The sequence below is a fragment of the Phaethon aethereus genome, assembly GCF_964289735.1.
Source record: "Phaethon aethereus genome assembly, chromosome: 16".
Taxonomy (NCBI): Eukaryota; Metazoa; Chordata; class Aves; order Phaethontiformes; family Phaethontidae; genus Phaethon; species Phaethon aethereus.
Window position 1 is genome coordinate 17,716,174 of NC_138592.1, and position 21,714 is coordinate 17,737,887.

General features: G+C 54.4%; 1 protein-coding gene across 1 annotated transcript in view; it reads right to left on the reverse strand.

Annotated features, from left to right (window-relative positions):
• Positions 1–21,714, reverse strand: part of CHD6 (chromodomain helicase DNA binding protein 6) — a gene marked incomplete at its 5' end in the record, with an annotated part of 90,448 nt that overhangs the window by 47,838 nt on the left and 20,896 nt on the right. Inside the window, 1 exon segment of the mRNA XM_082007376.1 lies at positions 9,903–9,958. Within this exon segment, the coding sequence (XP_081863502.1) occupies positions 9,903–9,958 (56 nt within the window).

Here is a 21,714-nt window from a genome sequence, read left to right on the forward strand (position 1 = left end):
CACAGATGGCAAACTGTTCACACACAACCACCCGATTAACTCTTCCTTTTAATGCGTGGTTTGGCCATGACCAGAGGGATGCTGCGCCAATCCTGGGCCTGGCTCACCGCCACGGGGCTGGCAGATCAGCACCAGACTGAGCCCAGCAGCATGACTGGGGCTGGAAAGCTGGTCCTGCAGACAGGTTTGATGGCTGTCCCATGAGACAAGGCACGGGGCTGAGCCCCTGCCAGGCCTGTCCCACAAGCCTGGAGGTGGCACCTCCTCAGAGGGAAGCTGTGGGGTGGCTGGTGAGTGGCCTGGGAGGCAACAGGCAACGGTACACCTGCAGGGATGGTGGCAGTGCTCGCCCCAGCACCCTGCACCCATGGCCACCCTGGGCCAGAGGTGCTGGTTCCTTCACAAGCCACTTCCCTGGTGCTGAGGTGCCAGTGCCTCTGATACCTGGCCCCGCAGAGCCCCAGCACCATCCGGCTCTTCAGATACCCCAGAGCTGTGGGAGAGAATGTAAATATTTAAATCCTACAGGCTGAGGACTGGAGCCCGTTCCAGGTGGCCTAGGCGCAGGGTACTCTGCACACTCGGATTTCTGATTTGGATTAGATGCAAGCACTAAATGGAACAGGCTGCAAAGGGGAAAAGACCCCCAATGCCCCTGCAGCCACCCATGAGCAGGGCTGCTGGCATGTCTGGCATCAGCCAGGCAGGCTGCACCAGCATCTCTGCCCGTCCTGGCCCCTGCTGCCAGTCTGCTCCAGCGACCTGGATGGCTACGAAAGTAGACATCCCGTCACAAAACCGAGCCATCAAAGTGCACCCAAGCAATTAAAGGGAACCTATTCTGGGCCGGGAGAAAATCAGCACTATAGGTGGCTGCCTCTGAGCCCACAGGCTGAGCAACAGGATCAGTCCCAGCCTTTGCATTCCTCAGATCTTGCAAGCTGGGGATCAGCTGGAACAATTTACTGGATTAGATAGAAAGTTAACAGACCCCCAAGAGCCTGGCTCTCCTTTTGCGTTTTCACTGAACAGCAGCCAAGTGCAGATACCAGACGGAAAACAAATCTTCAGCATCCTTGCACAGCAGGAGGGTAACTACTCCTTCCCAGCCACAGCTCGTAGCCCTGAATCTCGCAAGCGGCTGCCCGCTTCCAGGCAGACCACCCAACAAGCAACAGGTCTCGATACTGCAATTCTGGTCCTGTCCAAGAGTAGGCAACGTCACCTGCCCTGCCGGAGGGGGGTTCCTCAGCTCACCCACAGGACTGGACCAGACTGGACTCCTGAGCACCTGGAGCAGCTCCGTCCCCAACAGCCTGTGCCTGGGGGAGCTGAGCCGTGATGGGGATGTGTCCCCCTCTCATTGCATACATCAGCAATTCCCAGCAAACCAGCGTGGAGTAGGGAGTGCCAAAACCGGCTCAAGATTTCCACGGCCTCACACCAGCCAAGTGGTCCAAAGCTCCCCCTACCCCATCGCTGTCTGCATCTACAGCTCCAACCCAGGCTATGCAGCCCAGGCAGGTCCCGCTCACCACCGGCAAGTGCACTGCCCGGCGGAAGCCTCAGGCCCCACCACATGGGACGGGCTGATAAAGCTGTCAGGAGAGCAGGCCTCAAACCGTGACCTACTTTGCAGGGTCTGCCTCGTGCATGCGTTGCGCTGCTTAGGCAAATCGAAAAGGGCATTTCAGTGATTGCTGATGAAAACATCGCAGCCTGCCACAAGCCCTGCTGCAATAGAAAGTTGAGTGCTTTATAGAAACAACCACGAGCTGTCAGAAGGTTTGTAAAAATGCAAGCAATCCTTCTGCTCCTCCTGCATCACCTCCTGGCTGCCAACAGCCCCTCCAGCCTCTAGGCAAGCCCATCATGGTGTGAGCATAGATGTGCCCACCCCAGCACACCTCCCAGGCAGTGCTGCAGGCCCCCAGATCCAGCAGTGCCAGCACTTTGCCATGGGATGCTCTGTGGGCATCAGACATCACAGCCTGCTGTGTCTGGGAAGCAGAGCTGGTACCAGTCAGCAGTGCTTGCCTCCAGCTGGAGCAGCCACAAGCTTCTGGCACAGGCCCTGCCATGAAAAGGCCATCAAACGGATAGAGTAGCTCATGGCCAGGGCTTGCACAGGCAGCAGAAGCACAGAGGGACAGGGAAACCAGGCTCCTCCACAACTGACTGCAGGCAAGGTACTGCCAGCCCCAGAAACCTTTCTGTACCCAAGGCTGCTTGGTTTGTCTAGAGGGGAAGAGGCTCCATGTCATGCTCCTACAAGTCCACGGCAAGGTCCTGCCATCAACACAGGACTGTGCTGCCAAGTACAGATCTGCAGTCAGAGCTCGGCATGCTGCTGTGAGCCAGGGAATAGGCTTTTCTTACTTCCCCTTGATGAGGTTCAGTTTATCCTGGCTTCTTGTCAACAGGAAAAGCCTGAGAAAGCAGTGCCAGCGTTATCTGTGCTCCTGCGTGGCTTCAAAGCACACTCGCAGCTTGCCTGCGGCAGCCCGGCCAGTCCTTTGTGGCAGGCAGCAGCACGCTGTCCTTGGGAACTGGCCACGGTGTCTGCAACAGCCAGCAGTGATACGCTACCATGTTCAAACTCTCTTCACAGGGGAGAAACACATCCATCTTCAGGAGCCTAAACCTGGCAAATCGTAGCGCCAGGATGCCTGCTGCCACGGGCAAGGCAGGCTCCCCTTGGCTGCTCTGGACCAGAGCTGTGACCCCGAGGGGAGCAGGAGTGGGGCAGGGCAGGCAGTGTGCTCTGCCTCCCTGCCTGCCCAGGCTGCCTGCAGCTCAGGAGCTCCAGTGGCAGGACTGCACCCAGACCATGGTAGCTAACAGCTGCATGAACCTGCCTGTAACCGCAGGTGCCAAAGCATCCACTGGCATTCAGTACTACAAACTGATAAGGTATGGGAAAAACCCACTAATTTTGTTTAAATCGTGCTGTCCTCCTAAGTGGCTTCGAGTTCTCAAGGTGTTAGAGTATGAAGGAGGATTTCCTTGTCACCCACTCTGTCCCATTCACTGTTTTCCTGTTCTGCATCACATCCTTCCCTTGCAGAGCTCTCCTGGCCCAGCTAAGGTACAGGTGACAAGTCACCCTCTCCTCACAGGTGGGCTAGGCCATCTGCCTTATCCTTCTCTGAATCTATTCTAACCCCGTCAGCTTTGGGGTGGCAGTAGGAAAGCATGCAGTATCAGAGAGGTACCACATAGCAGCAGGAGGGTTTCTGCTCTGTTCCTTCTCCCTTTCCAAACTGCTCCACAAGCCTCTGGGACAACCGGCAGGCAGATGCCAAACTCTCTGCCAGCGTTTTGCAGTCTCCTCCAGGAGCAGGGACAGCCCCGAGTGAAGAAATGCATATGGCTGGTTCCCCCATATGCATTACTTGGCACACCTTAAGACTTTTCTTCAACTCTTCAGACTCCGTTTCCATTTCAGCATCTCAGATGACTGCAGGAATCAGATGGTGCCACGAAAGCAGAGACATTTTTCCTGTACTTTGCTTCCTATTCTTTAACCAGTCACTAATTCACGGAAAGACCTCTTATCAGGACAATGCTTAACTTTACAAGCACTCAGTGAGAAACTGCCCCAACAGTTGTTTGGGAGCCCAAGAGCACTGTACCAGCCCAGACCAATCTCAGCCCTGCGATCTGGCTATCTTTAAAATCCCCACCAGATTGCAAGGACTAACTTTGCTTTACAAAAGCCACGCTGACTATTCATCAGTGCAGTACATTCATAGATAAAGTGTTTATTATAGTTCCTAGCAATTTACCCAGTACCCAAGCCTCTGGTATCGTACCCAAGCAGCCTCCATATGCCCAGTATGCTTTTTATCCCTAGAGCTGTGCCTTTGCACAGCTGGCAGTTTTTGGTAACGATTGTAATGATTTTAAATTTTCAGAATACATTTTTATGTAACGTTTGTACATTTTTTTATTCCCAGAGGAATCTTCTATAAATTACATTTCATACAGAAAAGCAAGTCCCCTAGCAGCAGCTGGAGCATGAAGTCTTGTCCCATGCGTCTAACTACTGTCAAAGAGAAGGTCGGGGGAAAAAAAATGTTTAAAACCTCCCCAGAGAGCCGTGAAGGCTAACAGAGTGCACTTATAACTGCATGACCCCATTAGAGGGCAAAGCCAAGGTTAGGGTGGGCCTTAATGGTGTGTTTTCTTAACTTAAAATTGTTTCATTTCATTTCTAGTCCCAATTTGACTTGACTTCCTGGTTTTTATTCAGGACTTAGGGGAACACCAGCAGCAGATGGGAGGCAAAGTGGCTCCTGCCCCTGGTCCTCAAAGGGCTCCCTCCCCTCTCCCAAACTGCTGAGCCTGCGAGATGCACCAGCCACCCAGCCCATGAGGGTCCTGCAGCATCCCTGACCCTCTCCAAGCCCCCTAGCAAAGAGTGGAGCTGGGTTTACAGGGACCTGAAGGAACAGTTTAAAAACTCCATTTGGGATATGTGCAGGGAGCTTAGGAGCAGTGACGTTCAACAGCATTTTCCCCACGACTGCCCAAGACATGCACCAGCCCGGGGCCAGCAGGACTGCCTGCTGCCTGAGCCAGGTCTGAAACCTTGCCCTCACCCTGTCTGCGCCAAGTACCTGCAAAGGGAACAGCGGAGAAGAGGATCGAGAGGGAACGGCAAGTGTGAAGAGAAGGTGGGGAGGCGAAGAGGGAGGGAATGGGGTACAGGGAAAGGGCAGCTAGGACAGGCGGCCAGGATGACACTAGGACGCTATGGGATGACAGTCCTAAGGAGCAAGTGAGCATGGAGAACAGCAGGCAGCTTTGGGTGAAGACAAGAGAAAACTGGGCCCCAGCACCTGGGAGAGGTACAGCAGATGGAATCAGGCTTGGCTGGATGGGGCAGAAGATCCTGCACCTTGTGCCCAGCCAGGAAGGAACCATCACACACCCAGAGCCCCGGACCCTCCACGGCCTGTGAGACCACACCACCTTCCCTACCTCCAGCGCTCCTGGGCTTCCACCCCATGGCCAGGCAGCCCAGCGTCATCTTCTGCTCCGTAAAGGCAGCACCTATTACACAGCTTACGCGCTTGCCACGCAATACCTGGAAAGGTGGGAGCAGAGAGAGGCTCCCCTGGACACAAGTGGTAGAAGTCACAGGCCAGCACTGCTGGGAGGTGTGATGTGGATGGAACGGACGTTGCAATGGCACTGCTGGGTGTTGGAGCCTCCTCGCCAGCCAGCATCACTCCTGATCCGTACCCAAACACTGCAGTACCACACAAGTTTGGGGGTGGGAAGGGGAAAGGAGCAACAGCCTGATGTCCACCCCACTCCCCAACCTGCACCGCAGGGCCCAGCTGCAAGCCCTGCGGGCTTTCCCCCCCAAGAGCACTCCCAGCAGGATAAAGCTGTGCCACAGCCTCAGGGTCTGAACAGCAGCTCCATCCTGCCTGCAAAGAGGCCACAGCTGAGCCCTTCTCATAGTCATGGACAACAGCAAAGCCAGCTCCCCTGGCTACCTGGCTCAGATGACATCCACACAACACACTCTTGTTGGGCAGCATGACCACAGCCAGCATTTGTCCATGCCACATGCCATTTTGCATGCACGTGCCAGCACCATTCAACCCCTCTTTGCTGCAGGCTGGGCCAGGCCTTCATGCAGCCCCCCAGGAGAAGCAGAACGCCTCTGTGGAAGCCCAGCATTTAGGTTTAGGGCACGGCCCAAAACCCACAGTGATTTGTCCTATATGTGGAGGGTCCATGGGGACCCTGACTGCAGGGGTCATCAAAGGTTTCCATGCTCTTTAGACAGAGGCCAATATCTGGGGGCTGCCCAGCATCCCAGCTGCTCGGCTTCCCCCCATGGCACTGACCGAGGCTGCCATGCCAGCAGCCTGAGGCAGGCACCATCACCCAGCTCTGCCTCCCCAAGATGGTCACGATGGCAGCCACCGGCCCAGTCTATCTGCGCAGCTGGTTGCAGAGCCCCATGATGGGAGCGGAAAAGGCAGCTTCTTCCATACACAGCGGTTTATATGGAGCCACCCTCTCCGGCAGCTGGAATCCCCACCGGTGGCGTGCACAGCACAGGCTGTTGTATTCTAGTCGCTGGGTGTCCACACCCCTCATTTCCAGCTCTTAATGCAATGCAGCAGAAGCTAAAAATACACAAGTGCCACCCCCCATCATGTCTCCGAGCAGGCTCTGCAGTTGCCATGGGATGTGCATGACAGAGGTGGGGCCTGGCTCCGTTCCCGAGACACTCCATCGAGACGCAGCCCTCAACAACTACAGTTGGGAAGCTTCGTCCTGTGACTGAGCCAGCCCTGGCAGTGGGCACACATGTCCCTACCGCCCTGGCACAAGGCACGGTGGGGGCAGAGGGCAACGCTCCTACCCTGGGGCTGGCCAGGCTGTCCTCCCTGCTTAATCCTCTCTGGCAGGGCAGGAAGAAAGGCAGGGAAAGAGCAGGGAAAGAGGAGGGCCTGTGCAGCAGCGTGCTGCCACGAGCAGGGCAAGGAGCTCTTGGGACCATGGGGGAGGACCAGGACCAGCAGCACTCCTGGCTGTGGGTGGAGGAGCAGGGCACCCTGGCAGCTCATGACTCCTCCTGTCCTTCATCCTTACCAGAGCAGGTGGCCACACGCTGTTTGGCAGAAGCAAAACTCCTCCATGCACCCTGCACTGAGGGTCATCACACCTGACAGTCTCACCATGACAAAAAAAGCACAAGATGAGCCAGGAGCCCATGGACACAGCCTGAGACACAGGTGCCCTTAGGCTGGCGAGCCCGCGTTGCCCTGCACTGCCTCCCACTGGACTCTGCTCCAGCCCCAGAGCTCTAGTAACAGCTCTTGGCAGCATTTGTAGTAGGTGAGACATCAAAGCTCACGTTTCACTTAAACAGACCCATAAAATTCAGGAAAACCCTTCATTTTATGCACTGAGTGCTTGAAGAAAAGGCAAGTAGAGCTCCCACAGATACTCCTGGGAGCCTGCATGCCCTGGCACGTCCCCACTGCAAGGCCTGCACAGCAGTCATGTGGTGCTCGTAGCCCCAGGCTGTTTCCCACTGCCTCCCCGTACCACTGGCCACACACCGCTGGGGATCGAGCCATTCCCACCATCTCCAAGTCCAGGCTGAAAAGTCTCCAGGAGAAGGCAGGAGCTAAGGGGTCACAAGGCTTCCCATCCGCTCCCTCTCCAAGAGGCAAGCAATGCTGCTCTGCTCTTACAGTGTGTGGGATGGGAGCATTTCCATGGGTGTAGAATAAGGAGATTTACAGGCACTGTGGGATAACTGCATCTATTTTAGTTCAGTATTTCTCAGGTTATTCAACAAGTCAGAGCTTCGCAGAAATAAGCAGAAGACCCTTCAGTGCCCAGGGAGGAGCAGGACGCAGACAGGAGAGGCAGCCCAGGGAATTGATGCCCTCAAAGAAAATCCATTGCTTGCCATTGCTCCCTGGAGTAGCTAGGCACCCCTGTCCTACCTCCACCAGCAGACAAGGCGGCCTGGCATGAAGCCTCGTAAGTCACGAGGGAAGTGACAGGTTTCACGAGTTAGTCACAGCTTGGTGACAAATCCACCAGATTTCCATGCATTACTAAGGAAGAAGAGTCGTGCAAACACAGACCCTGCCTGTGCTAACAACAGCCCCTCATCTGGTGCACCAGTTGGCAAGTGCCCTGCACGCCAAGTCATCCCAATCCATGCAGGAGGGGTGTCACTGCGGGTGGCACCAAGGAGGCACAGAGAGGAGCTCCTCCCAGGGCAGCCTGCTGTGAGACCCCAGCTCTCCAGCCCAGGCTTCGTAATCCACTGGTGGTGGACATGGGCATGCCTCAGGGCAGCCACAGACTTGGGAAAGGAGAGAGCACATCCATAACCCATTCCCCAGGGAAGCTAACAGCTCTCCTGCCATCCCTCACCAATATGAACGGTGCCAGCATTTTGCCAGCCTTTGTACCCATGGGTCTGAAACTACACCTACATGACAAGCAAGATGGAGCTTCTGCAGGTGAGAGCTGGCAGGGAGACATGTATGGAAATGCATGGCCCTTGAGAGCCCTGGGAATGACACAAGCATCTCATCTTCTCCAGAGACACTGCTCAATGGACTTTCGAAGGCAACAGCCCTCCTTGGTGCCAAGAGGAATCTCTTTACAAGGTATGGGAGCTCCTGGACTCAAGGGGACATGGAATGGCACCTCTTGCTTAGTTTTCCCTCCAACACCGCTCAGCAGGCTCTGCAGAGCACAGCAGGGAGCCACTCACCTCATGGAGCAGCCACCCCCTTCACCACATCAGTCAGGAACCCAGAGTATCCTCGGGAGCCTTGCTTGGCCAGGCTTTCCTCTCCTGAACACTGAACTCACAGCAGCATTTCTGATGGCCCAGACCCTTCTGGGGACACCCCAGCACAGCCCTTGCAGAGCTGGTGACCCCAGGAACACTGCAGCCCACTCCATGACATGCTCCAGGGATTGTCCAACACTGCTGCTGGTTCAGAGAGGTCAAGAGATGAGCAGCTCGATCCCTACTCCTCCTTGCTCACACTGGCATGCCTTTATTTCCCTCCCAGACTTTATCTGCAAGGACAGTTACACAAAACACTTTGGCAGCTGAGCCCTCTAAAATCTCCAAATGCTGGGGGAGGATGGTTTTGCTGTGATTAAAACCCACATCATTTCAGCAATCCCATTTCCAGAGCAGCCAGACCTGCTGTATTAGTCCAATGGAGTGGTGGGAATTTCTTACCTAAGCTTCACTACCAGAGGAGACAGATCAGTCACCCGTGCCTCAAAGTGCCCTGCTCTCCTCCAGGCCTTCCCCCTGCCCCAGCAGGAGTGACTGGTACACAAGACCTGCTGCACTCCCCTCCTCCTCACCTTGAGGCTGGTTCTGCTTCTTCACAGCATCTTTAGGACACACTGATAAACTCACTACTTCCTAAAGTATCGGTGCTCTGTACACACACCTTCCTATATCCACAGCGTTTGGCTTGCTGCATAACAGCACACTCATCTTTTCCAAACCCTGCCCTCCCTTCCTCCTCCCCATTAACCTGCCATGATGGCATGATCTGCAGCTGCCCTCAGCAGCACGAAGATGCTGCTTCAGAGCTGACTAGAAATGGCACCAGCTCGTGCTCTCCAACAGATTTATCCCTAAGCTCAGTGTTCAATGTAATGGTTTCCCATTAAAAGCAGCACAGACACAAATCAGCTCAGAGTGGACCGGTTTGTTTTATACCTCCAGCCATATTTTACCCCAGCAGGCAGAGCGAGTCTCCATGCATGTAACAGGTCCTTTCCCTTTATCAGAGCGCCGATGGTCAGGTTCTTCCTCTGCACACAGTTAATACAAAGACCACTGGCTCATAAATGTCCTCTGGGAGCAGCAGGTAGTTGTGATCTGATGCAGCAATTCAGAAATGGCAGCTTGGTGGGATGGGATTATTTCTGAGCAAGGGAAGATTCCCTGGCCAAGCTCTCACAGCCCCACAGGCATGATCTTCCCCAACCTCCCCGCTGGTGTTAGTCCTGGAGCACCAGTAATCACAGTAAACATGCGGTTTTCTAATATACATGTGATGAGACTCAAACAAGAACCAATACTAGGGGCTTTAAGGGAAAAGAAGGGTTGCTCCTCCAGGGGGAACAGAACCAAATCAAGAACATTTCCATTACTGAAGATAAACCCCACCTTGTTCAATTGCCCACATTAGACCCATCCACTCCAGGCTGCAGCTCAGGTCAAATGTTGCTTAAAACCCACGTCAAGGCTGCAAGCCCCCCTCACGCCGCCTCGGACCCCACCACACATCAACTGCAACAATTCACACACAGGACATGGTCCCCAGGCCCTGCCAGCTAAGTTGGGAGAAGGAGAGAGGGTCACAAACCTGCTTTTCTTTTTTCTGTATTTTCATTATCATCAAATCTGGGATGAATGTTATTTCTGCAAGACACAACAAAAAAAAATTGACAATAAACAGACTGGTGAACCTGAGGTACTCCATCTTTCCACATCACCCCTCCAAGAGGCTGAGCCAAGCCCGATGATGATTAGAGCAGCAAAGCTGCAGGAATGAAATGCTCTCAGGGACAAGCTTGGGACATCTGCTCTGCTGAGCCACTGGCAAGGAGCCTGACCACACATCTCCCCACCCAAACCCTGCCGGGCAAGACCAACCTCACAGTCGTAGTCCCAGCGTGAAGCGGTGCACCCGGGGCTAGCAGAGACGCACTCCATCTCCCCAGAGCCCCAAACCCACCCCAGACACCCCTGAGACACATGTTGGATGCTGCCAATCCTGCAGCAGCAGAGGGAAGCAGTAAACAAACCAGCCTCTGCCAAGCAGCAATGACAGCAGTAAGAGACATGGAGAGGATGCAGGAGCTTGAGGCGGGCTGCAAGCCCCACTACCAAGGAAGAGCTGCTAGCTGGACGAGGACAGGGCAAGCAAGGAGGAGGAAGAGCCATGCTGGCAGACACCATCTCCCCAGCTAGCCGCAGCAACCCTCGGAGCAGTGCTGGGGCAGGGCCAGCTGCCTCCTCAGGCCTGTGCCCCTGCAGCACAGGAGGATGCTGCGTGAGCAGCACCCACGCGCAGTCCACAGGAGAAGGGGGGCCTGCAGGCAGAGGTGACTCCCAAAGCACCCTTCCGCACCCTGCCTGGCCGGAGGGGCTGCAGTTGCAAGTCCAGCTCTTAGCAGCATGTTAGTACAAGGCAGAACCGTCTGTGTGACCAGGTCACCACACTGTCTCCCAGCAGCACCCCGATAGCTCTCTGGGGCAAAGACTGTTCCCCCAGGCTCACCATGGCTCAGCACCCTGCACCCGGTGGCTGTGGTCCGGCCCAGCCAGCGGCACCTTTTAGCTGGTCTCTCCCCAATGGCCACAGCTCCCTGCAGACACTGCCCAAAGCAGCTGCACCCAAATGCAAAGACACAACACCCAGCACACCCTCCACGGGCTGCCATGCACCCGCAGGATGGGGATGGCTGGCCAGCAGACAGGCTGGCCCAGGCCCGATTTCTGTGGGGATTGGGCGTAGGTTGGACACTGCCAGACGCAGGAGAAAGCCAGGCTCACCAATTCCCTCTTTGCCGGTGCTGTGACGGCAGAAAGGCCAGGAGCAGCCCTGCCACAGGCAGGGTCAACATCAGAAACGGCCCTGGTCCTGGGTGGACAGGGCATTGCTGCAGCTCCCCAGGACAACGACACTCAATACCTGTGACAGTCAAGGGGACCCAGGGAGGTTACAGCCCCGTGTCCTCCCCACAGCAGCCCCAGCCACGGTACATCTGACAGAGCTGTCGGGGTTTGCCGAGAGATCCCTGCTCCAGGCAGTAGATGCTTTTTGGGGAGCTGACCCTCAGCAGTTGTCTGCTCCCACAGTGACAGCAACAGGTGCCAAAGAGCCCAGAAGTATTTGACAAGTGTTTTAGACACAAATCCCACAACACTTGCCTCTCATTTCCCTCCCATACCATGCAAACCCCGCTCCACGAGCCACAGCGATGCGAGAGCCTCCCTTGCCACTGCAGCTGTCAGACTCGCTTGGCACAAGGGTGCAGCGTGCACCGCCGCCAGTCTGCAGGCGAGGTCCAGTGACCCCCCCAGCATCCTCCATCATGTCTCCCCTCCCCGGGAGGAGCACCCTGCTAGGCCCAGACCTCACCGAAACCCAGAGCCATTTCTCCCCTGACCCAATGCCTCTCTTCCCAAAGGGGAGAGCTCAACAGGTCCTAAAGGTGGGCAGCGCTCAGGCCAGCGCAAGAGGGGACCAATTCTGCACGCTGATGCTGGTCCGTGTCTCATACCCACCACACTCTGCTCCCGGCTACACGGCACAGGCCAGGCCAGCACGTCCCACATATAAGTCAAGCTTGGTAGCAGTAAGGCAAGGCACCCAGTGCCACCAGCTGAGTGGGGAGGAGTTTGATGGCATCTGTGGACAGGATGACACAGAACTTCTTTCTCATGACTAAGCCTGGCAGCCCCTCCTGTACTGCTCCAAACGTGCTCAAAAGGGCCCAGAGGACAACGGGCTAAGCCAGGCTGGAAGATGGGTGCAGCTGCAGCAGTGGTGCTCTCCAGGAAGGACCAGGCAGAAATTTCAGACCAGGAGGCTGCTGCAGCTCAGAACAATCCTGCCAGGCTCCAGCAGAGAGCAGCCCCATCCCAAGGGTTTGCTAGGCATCAGAAGTGTTGTGGATCTGGGTTCAGTTCAGCTTTCACAGACGCCTCTGGGATGCAGGAGATTCCAAGGTGTTCAGTTTACTCATCCTCTCCAGCAGCACGAGTGCACTCGCCTTCAGCCGCCAGCCCCAGCCTGTGTCCACCAGGTCCTGCCAGGGCGCATCCAGTCCCTCTCAGCTCCCAGGACAGGAGATGATCTTGCCCTGGCTCTGCTTCTCAGACTTTTAGTCACAGACTTTCTTGTGGAGTAGCCCAGAAGATGGATCCTGGGCCCTCCAGCCCTGGTGGGCCCTAGCACTCTCTTCCTGCTCTCTGTTTTCTTTCCATCATCAAAGTCTGTGAGCTCTCTCAAGCTGCCCCGTCCCCAGAGCCCTGGCAAGCCATGGGGTTCCCTTTGTGCTCAGGGAGCTCTTCCCTGTCACCTCCTTGCTCCAAGGACTTGCTCCCTGACACTTAACTGTCTAAGATAAACTAAGATAAACACCTTGCTACAAGTTCCTCAGCACCAAGCTTGCCCAGGCTGTAATCTCTTACCACATGGCCTACAAGAGCTTGGTTCTATCGCTCGGCTCTGGGTTTTCAGGACTTTTTTTTGTTAAAATAAAACAAACATCATACACATTTAGTGGCCTAGATCCCAGCATGCTCACCACCTTCTGTACGGTGGTAACACAGGCAGTTGACAGCACCTGAACAAGAGGGCTGAAGGATGCCAAGAAGCTTGGTGCTGCGGCGAGCAAGCAGCCCAACCCTGCCACCTCCCCAGAGCCCAGGCAAGGGCTGCTGGACCCCACTGCCAGCAGCCTTGCTGGCTCGGTCCCACAGCCCTGGCCTCTGCTCCCATCAGCTGCTGTTTTGGCACCATCCTGCCTGTTACTGCACAGGCACTGAATATTCAGGCTAGGGTAGGATTCAGGGCACGGGACACTGGGCCAGCAGGACGATGTCTGCAGGCAGGGAAGGGCAGCCAGCGCTACAAGCAAGCCAAGCCGCACAAAGGAATGAGCTTTAGACGAGCAATGCTTGCTTCACGAGCCTCATCTCTAGCAGCAGGAAGCCAGACACAGGCTCTTCATGGGGACAGTGAGCTGGCAGCTGGTGTACGTTGCAGGTCCAGCGCTCCTGGGAGTGGCTGCAGAGAGCTGGGATGTTCCTCGGCCCCCCAGCAGAAAGAAGGGCTGGGATCCTGCTGCCAAAGCAGCCCTCTGCCCCGCAGCCTCCCGTTCTCCTTCCTGGGACACCTTTGGACCAGGCTGGGGCAGGGTAGGCTGCCCATTCCTAATATCTGTTTTTCCCATGAAAAACTCATGAACAACTTTTACCAGATTAAAGTTAGTATCAGGGAAGGACTTTTGCAGTTCCCCGAGTAAGGCAGGCTGCAGACCACCCCTGACTTTAGGGGTTTGCAAGAGGCAGGGCAGAAGCGCAGCTGCTGCACTAGCCAAGCCATGGCCAGCAGCACTGGCACACAGCAATGGAGGAGCTCTTGGCCAGCCCTCTGGCACGCTCTGAATGAGCACCAGGACAAGAGGGGACAAGGGCACAGGTTCAAGAAAAGACACTGGAGAGCAGCACATGGGAGGAGGTTTCTCCGTGACTGAAGCAGAGCACTCACTTCTCAGCACACACCTTTGCTCCTAATCAAATTCACCTCCACGGGTGAACTGTGGGAGACCACAGCTGAACCCGGGGAGGTGTCTTACACAGCACCCACTCTTACCAGCCGGAGGCAGCTAACGGGCCATGTCCCCTCTTCTCTAGGCAGCAAGGGCTGCCCACAGCCGCACATGGAGCCGCTCTGGCCCCTGGCAGGGAAAGTACCCAGGACAGGCCACAGCCTCAGGACAGACTGTGCCCTGAAAACGCTCGGCAGAGGCCACAGCTGGCAAGGGACAGGCAGGAACGGAGCAGGCAGACCCTCCTCTCACCCAGCTTCCTCAAAAAGAGCCAGGAGGAAACATCTACAGGTCTTCCTTCTTCTGTCTGTCCCCACATACAGCAGCTTGAATGTGCCAAACTCTAAACAGGCATCAGCTGCTCTGTTCACGTCCCATCGCTGGCAGAGCCCAGCTGCTTGGCACAGTGAGCAGTGCCCGGGTCAGGCTGGCCCCAAGGCAGGGCAGTTCCATGCTCAGTAGCGGTCTCAAGCCACCAACAGACAGGTCTTCTCTAGACTCCATCCTCTTGTTCCAGCTGGTGACGGGCACACAACAGTATCATCCCCACTGTACACCCATGTATTTCCATAGCACGGAAGCCAGTGTGTGCATCTGTCTTGATAAAACAAGTCTGGGAGAGCAGTTAGACCCACAGGAGGGAGTTTAAGAGAGGTACCTACTCCAACCATGTGCAATGTCATTCAAGTGCAAGGAGGGGCCCAGCAAAGTCATTGCAGGTGTCAGGAGAGAGCCCTTGGACTCCTGTCCACACACAGAGCTAGCCGCAGAGGGAGGCCACCCCGGGAGGACGGCAGCACCCCAGGTCCTCACAGGGCCTGGCTGCAGCTCCTGGGGTGACGTGCCATCCTAGTTGTGGAAGGCTGCATTAAACTGTGCTGGCCAGCTGTGAATTCAGACACCAGGGAACCTTGTGCATTTATCACATCATATTGTTCATAATCCTGTGGAGCAAGCATGTCCTGCCATCACCATTTAGGGGACAAGCTGGAGAGGAGGAAAGGGATGCGTTCATGTCTGTATGGCGCTGTGGTCTGCTTTGACCTGCTGCATCCAGAGCATCTCGCCTGGTCTCAGTCAGGAACTTTTCCAACATCCTGAAGGGAAACATGTCACCTGCTAGGGAGCACCACCACACTGGCACACGGATATATACATTGAGAACCCCATTTAACTAGCCATTTCCATGCTAATTAAGTATTTGCAGATTAAAGAGAAACTCTAATCTCAAATGAGACAGCCCAATTTTCTAAATGAGCTTACGGTTTTCATATGGAGATCAACATGTTCTCACTAGCACATCATGCAAGTGCTCCAGGCTGCTAGATTCAGCTTTATTGCCACTGTCACAAGTAGGGAGTTTTTATTCTCCATGCTCAAGTTTTTATGCCTTTTTAACCCAAGATAATTGATGCACATCCCACACCAGTACTGCCAGCCTGCAACACCCGCAGCACCAGGCGGTCACCAGCACATTCGGCTGCCACAGCCAAGGGCAAGTCCTCCTTCATGAGGTCTTGGTACTACCTCCTCCGAACCCTGTCGGCGCCAGGCACTGCACACAAGTGGCGAGCACACCAACACAGCACACCGCGCTGGCAGGCTGACCACGCACTTGGGAGCTGTCTTGCTGCATTTCAAGAGACAAGCAAATCAGTGCTGAAAGCTGTGTTTTGTCCCTCTACATGGGCAGACCAACTTGCTGTGGCACGGCCTCTACTAAGCATCTGTTGCTAGCAATGACATTTTCAGTTACACAATTTGGGGCACATCAGGTTACTATCCTCCTCCCTTGGATTTATTTTTATTGTTCTGAAAGCGCAAGACACCCCTACACCAGACCAAGTCCACATCATGCCAGTATTTCCTGCTGCTCCTGCCTGGGCTCCTCCAGGAGTTGCAGCATCTGTACACAAGCCAAAAACTAATGTTTTTAAATTCCACATCTGAGCCAACACCAACCCAAGACCAAGCAGTGACCATGTGCTCTTCCTCTTCTACCAGCCTTCCCACAAGAGGGGCCAAGCTCTCTTCTGCAGCTGGAGGATTGATATTCCCAGTTCAGAGACTGAGGTTTGCTAACATGCAGCTCACGTGCTCCCAGAATCCTGCGGACATGCACAGCACTCCTGTCACGCAGCCGCGAACACCAGTCCTGCAAGCACAAATACATACAAGCGCTCTGTGAAAGGAACCACAGCTCATTGCGGGGAGCGACTATCTTTCTCATTTGTACACACAGCTCCATCAGCGCACGTCTACGTGGAGTGGTTCACCTCTGTTTTCCCTCAGAAATGGGAGAAGATCTTCTGAAGATGATCTTCAGGTGGAGGAAAAAAAAGAGGTGTTGAAAATGAGCTGAGAGCAAAGGCAAGCAGAAGCCACAGGGGCCCAGACTTGTCAACCTGTGAAGAGACAGATCTTCTCCAGCGCTAGAGGAGAACTTTGCACATGCTGTCGTAGTTTTGGCTGGGATAAAGTTAATTTTCTTCCTATCAGCTCGTATACTGCTGTGTTTTGGATTTAGTATGAGAATAATGTTGATAACATACTGATGATTTTAGTTGTTCCTAAGTAGTTGTAGTGCTTCTACGAAGTCACGGACTTTTCAGCTCCTCCCAAGGAGCTGGCAGGTGGCACAGCCAGGACACTGCCCCAGCTTGGCCAAAGGGATATTCCCTACCAGGTAACGTCATGCTCAGCATATAAATTGGCCGGGGGGTGGGAATCACTGCTTGGGGATGGGCTCTCAATCACCGGGTGGTGAGCAATTGTTGCATCATGCATCACTTGTTTCCGTATATTCCTTTATCAGTAACATATTATTTCCTTTTTCTTTGCTGTTCTATTAAACTGTTTTTATCTCAACGTGCAAGTCTCTTTTTTTATTCTGTCCCCCATCCCACCATGGGAGAGGGGAGTGAGTGAGCAGTTGTGTGGTGCTTAGTTGACGGTTAGGGTTCAACCACAACAGACGTGTTTCAGAAACACACTAGCCAAGTTCGGGGGAGGAGGCCAACATATGAAGAAAAAGGAATAAAGCTCTACAGGTGTAACAGGGATACAGCCAAAGGCATGTGTGAGCTAGTACGTCTTGGCCTGGATTAGCCACAGCGCTTGCAGGGCATCCAAGCTGGAGCCTAGGAAGTGCAGGGCCTTGGCTGTGGCCCAGCACCCATGTAGCATGTTACACTGAGTTACATTAACTCACTCAGGTTAGCAGAGACAAAGGAAAACAACATTTTGAGACCACAGCACTCGGGAGAGGCTGTGTGCTAGGGCTGCCGTTCAGCACCGTCACGGACAGCCCCGAGCAGCCCCAGGGACTGCCTAGGACAAAGCCATCACAGATGGGCCACCGCTGAGGATGCTTTTCAATACCGTACCTGATGGACAGGCAGATCGCCGTTGCCTACGTCCTCTTGCATGTCAGAAGGAGAGGAGGGTCCTGGCACAAAAGCCAAAGCACCTTTCCAAACCTTCCACCGTACAACAGGTTTCCACACCAGAGCATCCAGTTTCTTGCTTGCTCAACACCATCTGCTGAAAATCTATCTCCGAGCAAACAAAATGCACACTTGTGCACTCACCCTCAAGTGCAATCCATGACAGATGCATGAGCTGGGCAACATAAGCAGAGCACCCAGGAATCCATTTGAACATGCAGTTGCTACACCACCTCAGGAGTGAGTGGAAACACTCACTCCTGCAGCTGGCCAGCAGAGAGGAGAGTGAGAAGCACCTGGATGAAGCAGAGCCAGGAAATGTTCTGGAGCAGCAGGTACAATCTTCTGTGCATGGTGGGAGCAGGTACTAAGTGTACAGCACCCAAGGAGTAGCTAGAGCAGAAAAGGTACTAATGCAAACCCCAAGCGCAGGAACCTGGCAAGCAGGACTCACAGCTGGTAGGACTAGCTTGCTCAAGAGAGCCAGCCACAGCAGCTCCTCAGGGTACCACTCTGCCCAGCTGCCTGCAGTACTTTCCTATCGCTGTTCAGGGCACCCCGCAGGTCCCTCCCAGAACCCCAGGGTAGAGTGCACTTCTGCAAACACAATGGTGAGCTGAGGGTGTTCAGGGCACCCTCTGCACAGTCTCCCACAGGCCAGGCAAGAATTTTGCAGCTACAGAGGCAACACATCCTTCCTGGCTCCTAAAAAGCTCTGGAGCACGTAAAGGAAGCGGTAGGTGCTCAGTCAATACCTTGACAGCATCAAACCACCTTGGAGAGGCAAGTTCACATGGGCTGCAGTTCTCCCTGCACCTTGCTCCATTCTTTTAAATCACCATGTTCCCTTGAAATTCACTGCCCAGCCGACGCTCCAGCCTGGGTGCGTGTTCCCTCTCCCCAGACATCTTCCAACAGCCAAGCTACCCCACCGATGTCGGGGCCATCTATATGTCACACAGTATGTTCCTGCTCCTCTGTGCTTCAGAGAGCTTCCTCTCGCAGCTCTCCCCCGAGCTCATGTGAGTGCTAGCACTGGGATGGGAAACTTGACCTTCAGCACCTATCTTGCTTATCTCTTCTTATTATTTTATATTTAAATCCTGTATACGGGGCTAAAAAGAGCAGGCAGGCAGCCCCACACTGCAAAACCAGGAGGAATACCACACACGGCTGGACCCTGGCTCCCTCCCGCTGCTCTGCATGCCTGGGGCTGTGCTTTGAGGAAGGCCGGCCTGAAGTCAGAGAGGACTGAAGCTGAAAATAATACGGCAGTCACCCCTTCTGCACTCAACCCCCAGGAAAATCCAAGACAAAACTCTGCTTGGGGTGATCAGCAATTTCACGGCACATCCAATGTTTGCAAGAGCTGCTGTGACTAAGAGCAAATGTGGCAAATTCAGGAGGCTGGGAAAGGCTCAGAGAAGTCTGTACCAGACAGTCAGCAGTGAAGAGCTCCTCTCCAGATCTGTCTACCCCGCACAGGGGACACTGGGACCCTGCCCAGTGTGCCACCGCACCTTGCTTCAGAGCCCATTGCCCAGAGAAGGTCCCCAGCCAGTCCCCAGCACCAAGCCCCACCAAGAACAGCTTCCAGCCTTTTTTCTCCAACCATGCTGAGCCATCCCCCAGTGAGAAAGTATCCCCGGCTCTTATACTAAGCACATCCTCAGCCACACTGCCCGCCCAGAACAGGAGCCAGCCCAGGAGAAGACTTCACAGCCCCTCTGCGAGTCTGACCTACCTGGAGGAGTTACTGCCAGGTCAGGCTGACCCAGCAGACATTGTTCTCAGGCCACATCCGCCTGAAGAGCTGAACATGTCCTAAATATCACTGTTACCATCCAATCTGAGAAGTCCTAGGGCCAACAGCAGGGCTGGGTGACAGGCATCTGTGGCAGAACCCTCCAAGCATGGCCCAGTGTCCCCATGGGCACCCGCCCACAGCTTCTCCAGCACAGCCATTGCGATGGCATGTGAGGTCTGTAGAGAAACTGCAACACCACTGCAACCGCAAGGCTATAAGAAATGTTGCACGCCACAGTGCTGGAAGCCTATCTAGAAGACAAACTGCCACAGGACACCAAAGAATTCCTAGTATGTGATTTGCAAAAATAGTTACAATGCTAGCTTGCCTGCAACTGGTAAACAGCATTAAAACAAGCAGCTCTTCAGGGTTCCCCTTTACCCACCACATAGATGTCAGATAACCTTAGGCATATCCAACAGCAGTCTCCAAGTCACAACACAAAGAAGTCCCCCAATTTAATGGGATAAGCATACTTTTGGCCAGGTTTTGAAACTTTAAAGACAACAAAGTCTCAAACAATGTTCTCTAATATTAATTTCATTTACATACTGCATAGCTAGTGGTCTGTCACCACAGCAAGCACCGTTGTTCTGCTGCTGCAGTCTGTCTGGGAAGGCACGTGCTGCCCCACACACCTCCTAGCCTTCAGGCTAAGAGCAACCAGGAGGGAAGTCCTGACACAGCGGCCAGGGGTGCAGGAAGCTCCCAGACAGATACTAACCATGTGTCAGCTCCCATCACCTTGCTTTCAAAACTGACGGTGTTTAATATTGCCACAGAAGAATAAATAATTTCTAATACTCATCACCTCGTGTGACAGCAACAGCAAGCTCTGTGTGAAGTTAGCTCATACATCCAGCTCCATTTGGGAACTGCAGAGCTTCAGGCAGCACGGACGAGCCTGCGCACGTGGGAACGTGCACCCACAGGCACGGGCCCCACCACAGGAAGCCCAGCACCGAGGGCTGCTCACCAGGCACTGCTGGAGCAGACGGCTCACCAGGCGACAGCTCACAGTCCAGGCTACTGTGTACTCCTTCCAGAACCCAGCCAGAGTTCCGGGGGTGCAGCCCCCCACCCGGGACCCTGCCTGGGCCAGCTGTTAGCTCTGAGAATAGCTCAGATCAGCTGCAGAGGATCAAGTAATTGCCCAGGGATGGGAAGCACCAACTATTTTCAGCTTTCTGGGAGCATTGCTGGGCTAGGGGAGAGCAATCGCGGGGGAGGCAGAGTACGAGCCACCCTGGCAGGAGGAAGAGCTTGCAGCTTGTTCACTCTTTGAAGGTCTTGTTTTCACAAGAAAAGGAAAAAGTTTAAACGTCAGACTTGCTTTTTTTGAAACAATTTTCCAGACTCAGAGGCTGCAGTTTCACACCAGGAAAATATAAAATATGCAGATTTTCCACCAGAGGCCCAATCCTGACATCTCCCGCCCGTACTCCCAGAGCAGCGGACAGCAGCTGCTCCCCAGGCAGCTGCAGGCCAGCCCCGCTGTGAGGGACATGCACCACTGCTGACCACGCTCTGAGGGAGCAGCCTGGGTCAGAGCTGGCCTCAGTGCTCGTACCCCTCATCACAGGCACTCAGGAACCTGCTTGCAGGTCACCTTTAAAAGCCACGTGAGACCCCTAAAACTACTTTACAGGCTGCAAAATTAGTTGTGCCCATAAAGATGTTCTTTACAGCAGTGTGCGATGCCAGCTCTGGAGCACTACTGCTTCCGCGCCTGGGCAGCAGCAGAAGCCTCTGCTCCCCCCGCCGCAGACCAGCACCTCTCCCCTACTCTCCGGGAGCCTGGGATCTGGGGTGCTCACGGGCCTTGGCTGCATTTCAGCCACACCACCTCACCTGTGAAGAGGGTACTTAAAGGACACCGATGGAAGCACTCAAAAGCCTGAAAATGCTACAATGAAGGTTGCACAAGCACTATTAATTGAACTTCTGCAGACGGCTGTTCCACGGGAAAAGCTTTGCTCACCAATGCAGCATGCTAGCAGAAACACTAGAATTCAAATCCAAAGTCTGGATCCAAAATTGGGAAGGAGCAGCCTGCCTGTGCTTAGCATCTGCATCCTTCATAAGGCCTGCAGAAAGGAGAAGGCACGGTGGCTGTGCCACCCCCCGAGAGCGAATGAGAAGGAAGGGGAAAAGGGAAGCGAGTTAATGTTGCACAATTCCTGTCCGATCGCTTGACTTTGAAATAGCAGCTTTGTGACTTGTAAAAAAACAATTCCAGAAATTTGCACGTAAAATCTTAAGGTACCAGGAAAGGAACCCCAGATAACCTCAACTCTCCTCTGCATACCGGCAAGCCTCGGGAACGGGTGTTCCAGCTGCACAGGCCAGCCAGGGCGAGTGGGGCTGTAAAAGCACTGCCAAAGCAAAGCAGGAGCTGCCAAAACACTTGGCCTGGGACAAAACTCATCCAGCAGCCCTTGTCTGGGCTTCAGATGCAAAATTAAGGTTAGTGTTTGAAAAGGGCTGGAAAGGGCTCGCTGGAATAAAGTGGGGGCTGCTAAAAGACCTGGGCCCGCAGAAGCTTTCCACAAGGGTGGCCTTGTCCAGTGTTCAGCCATA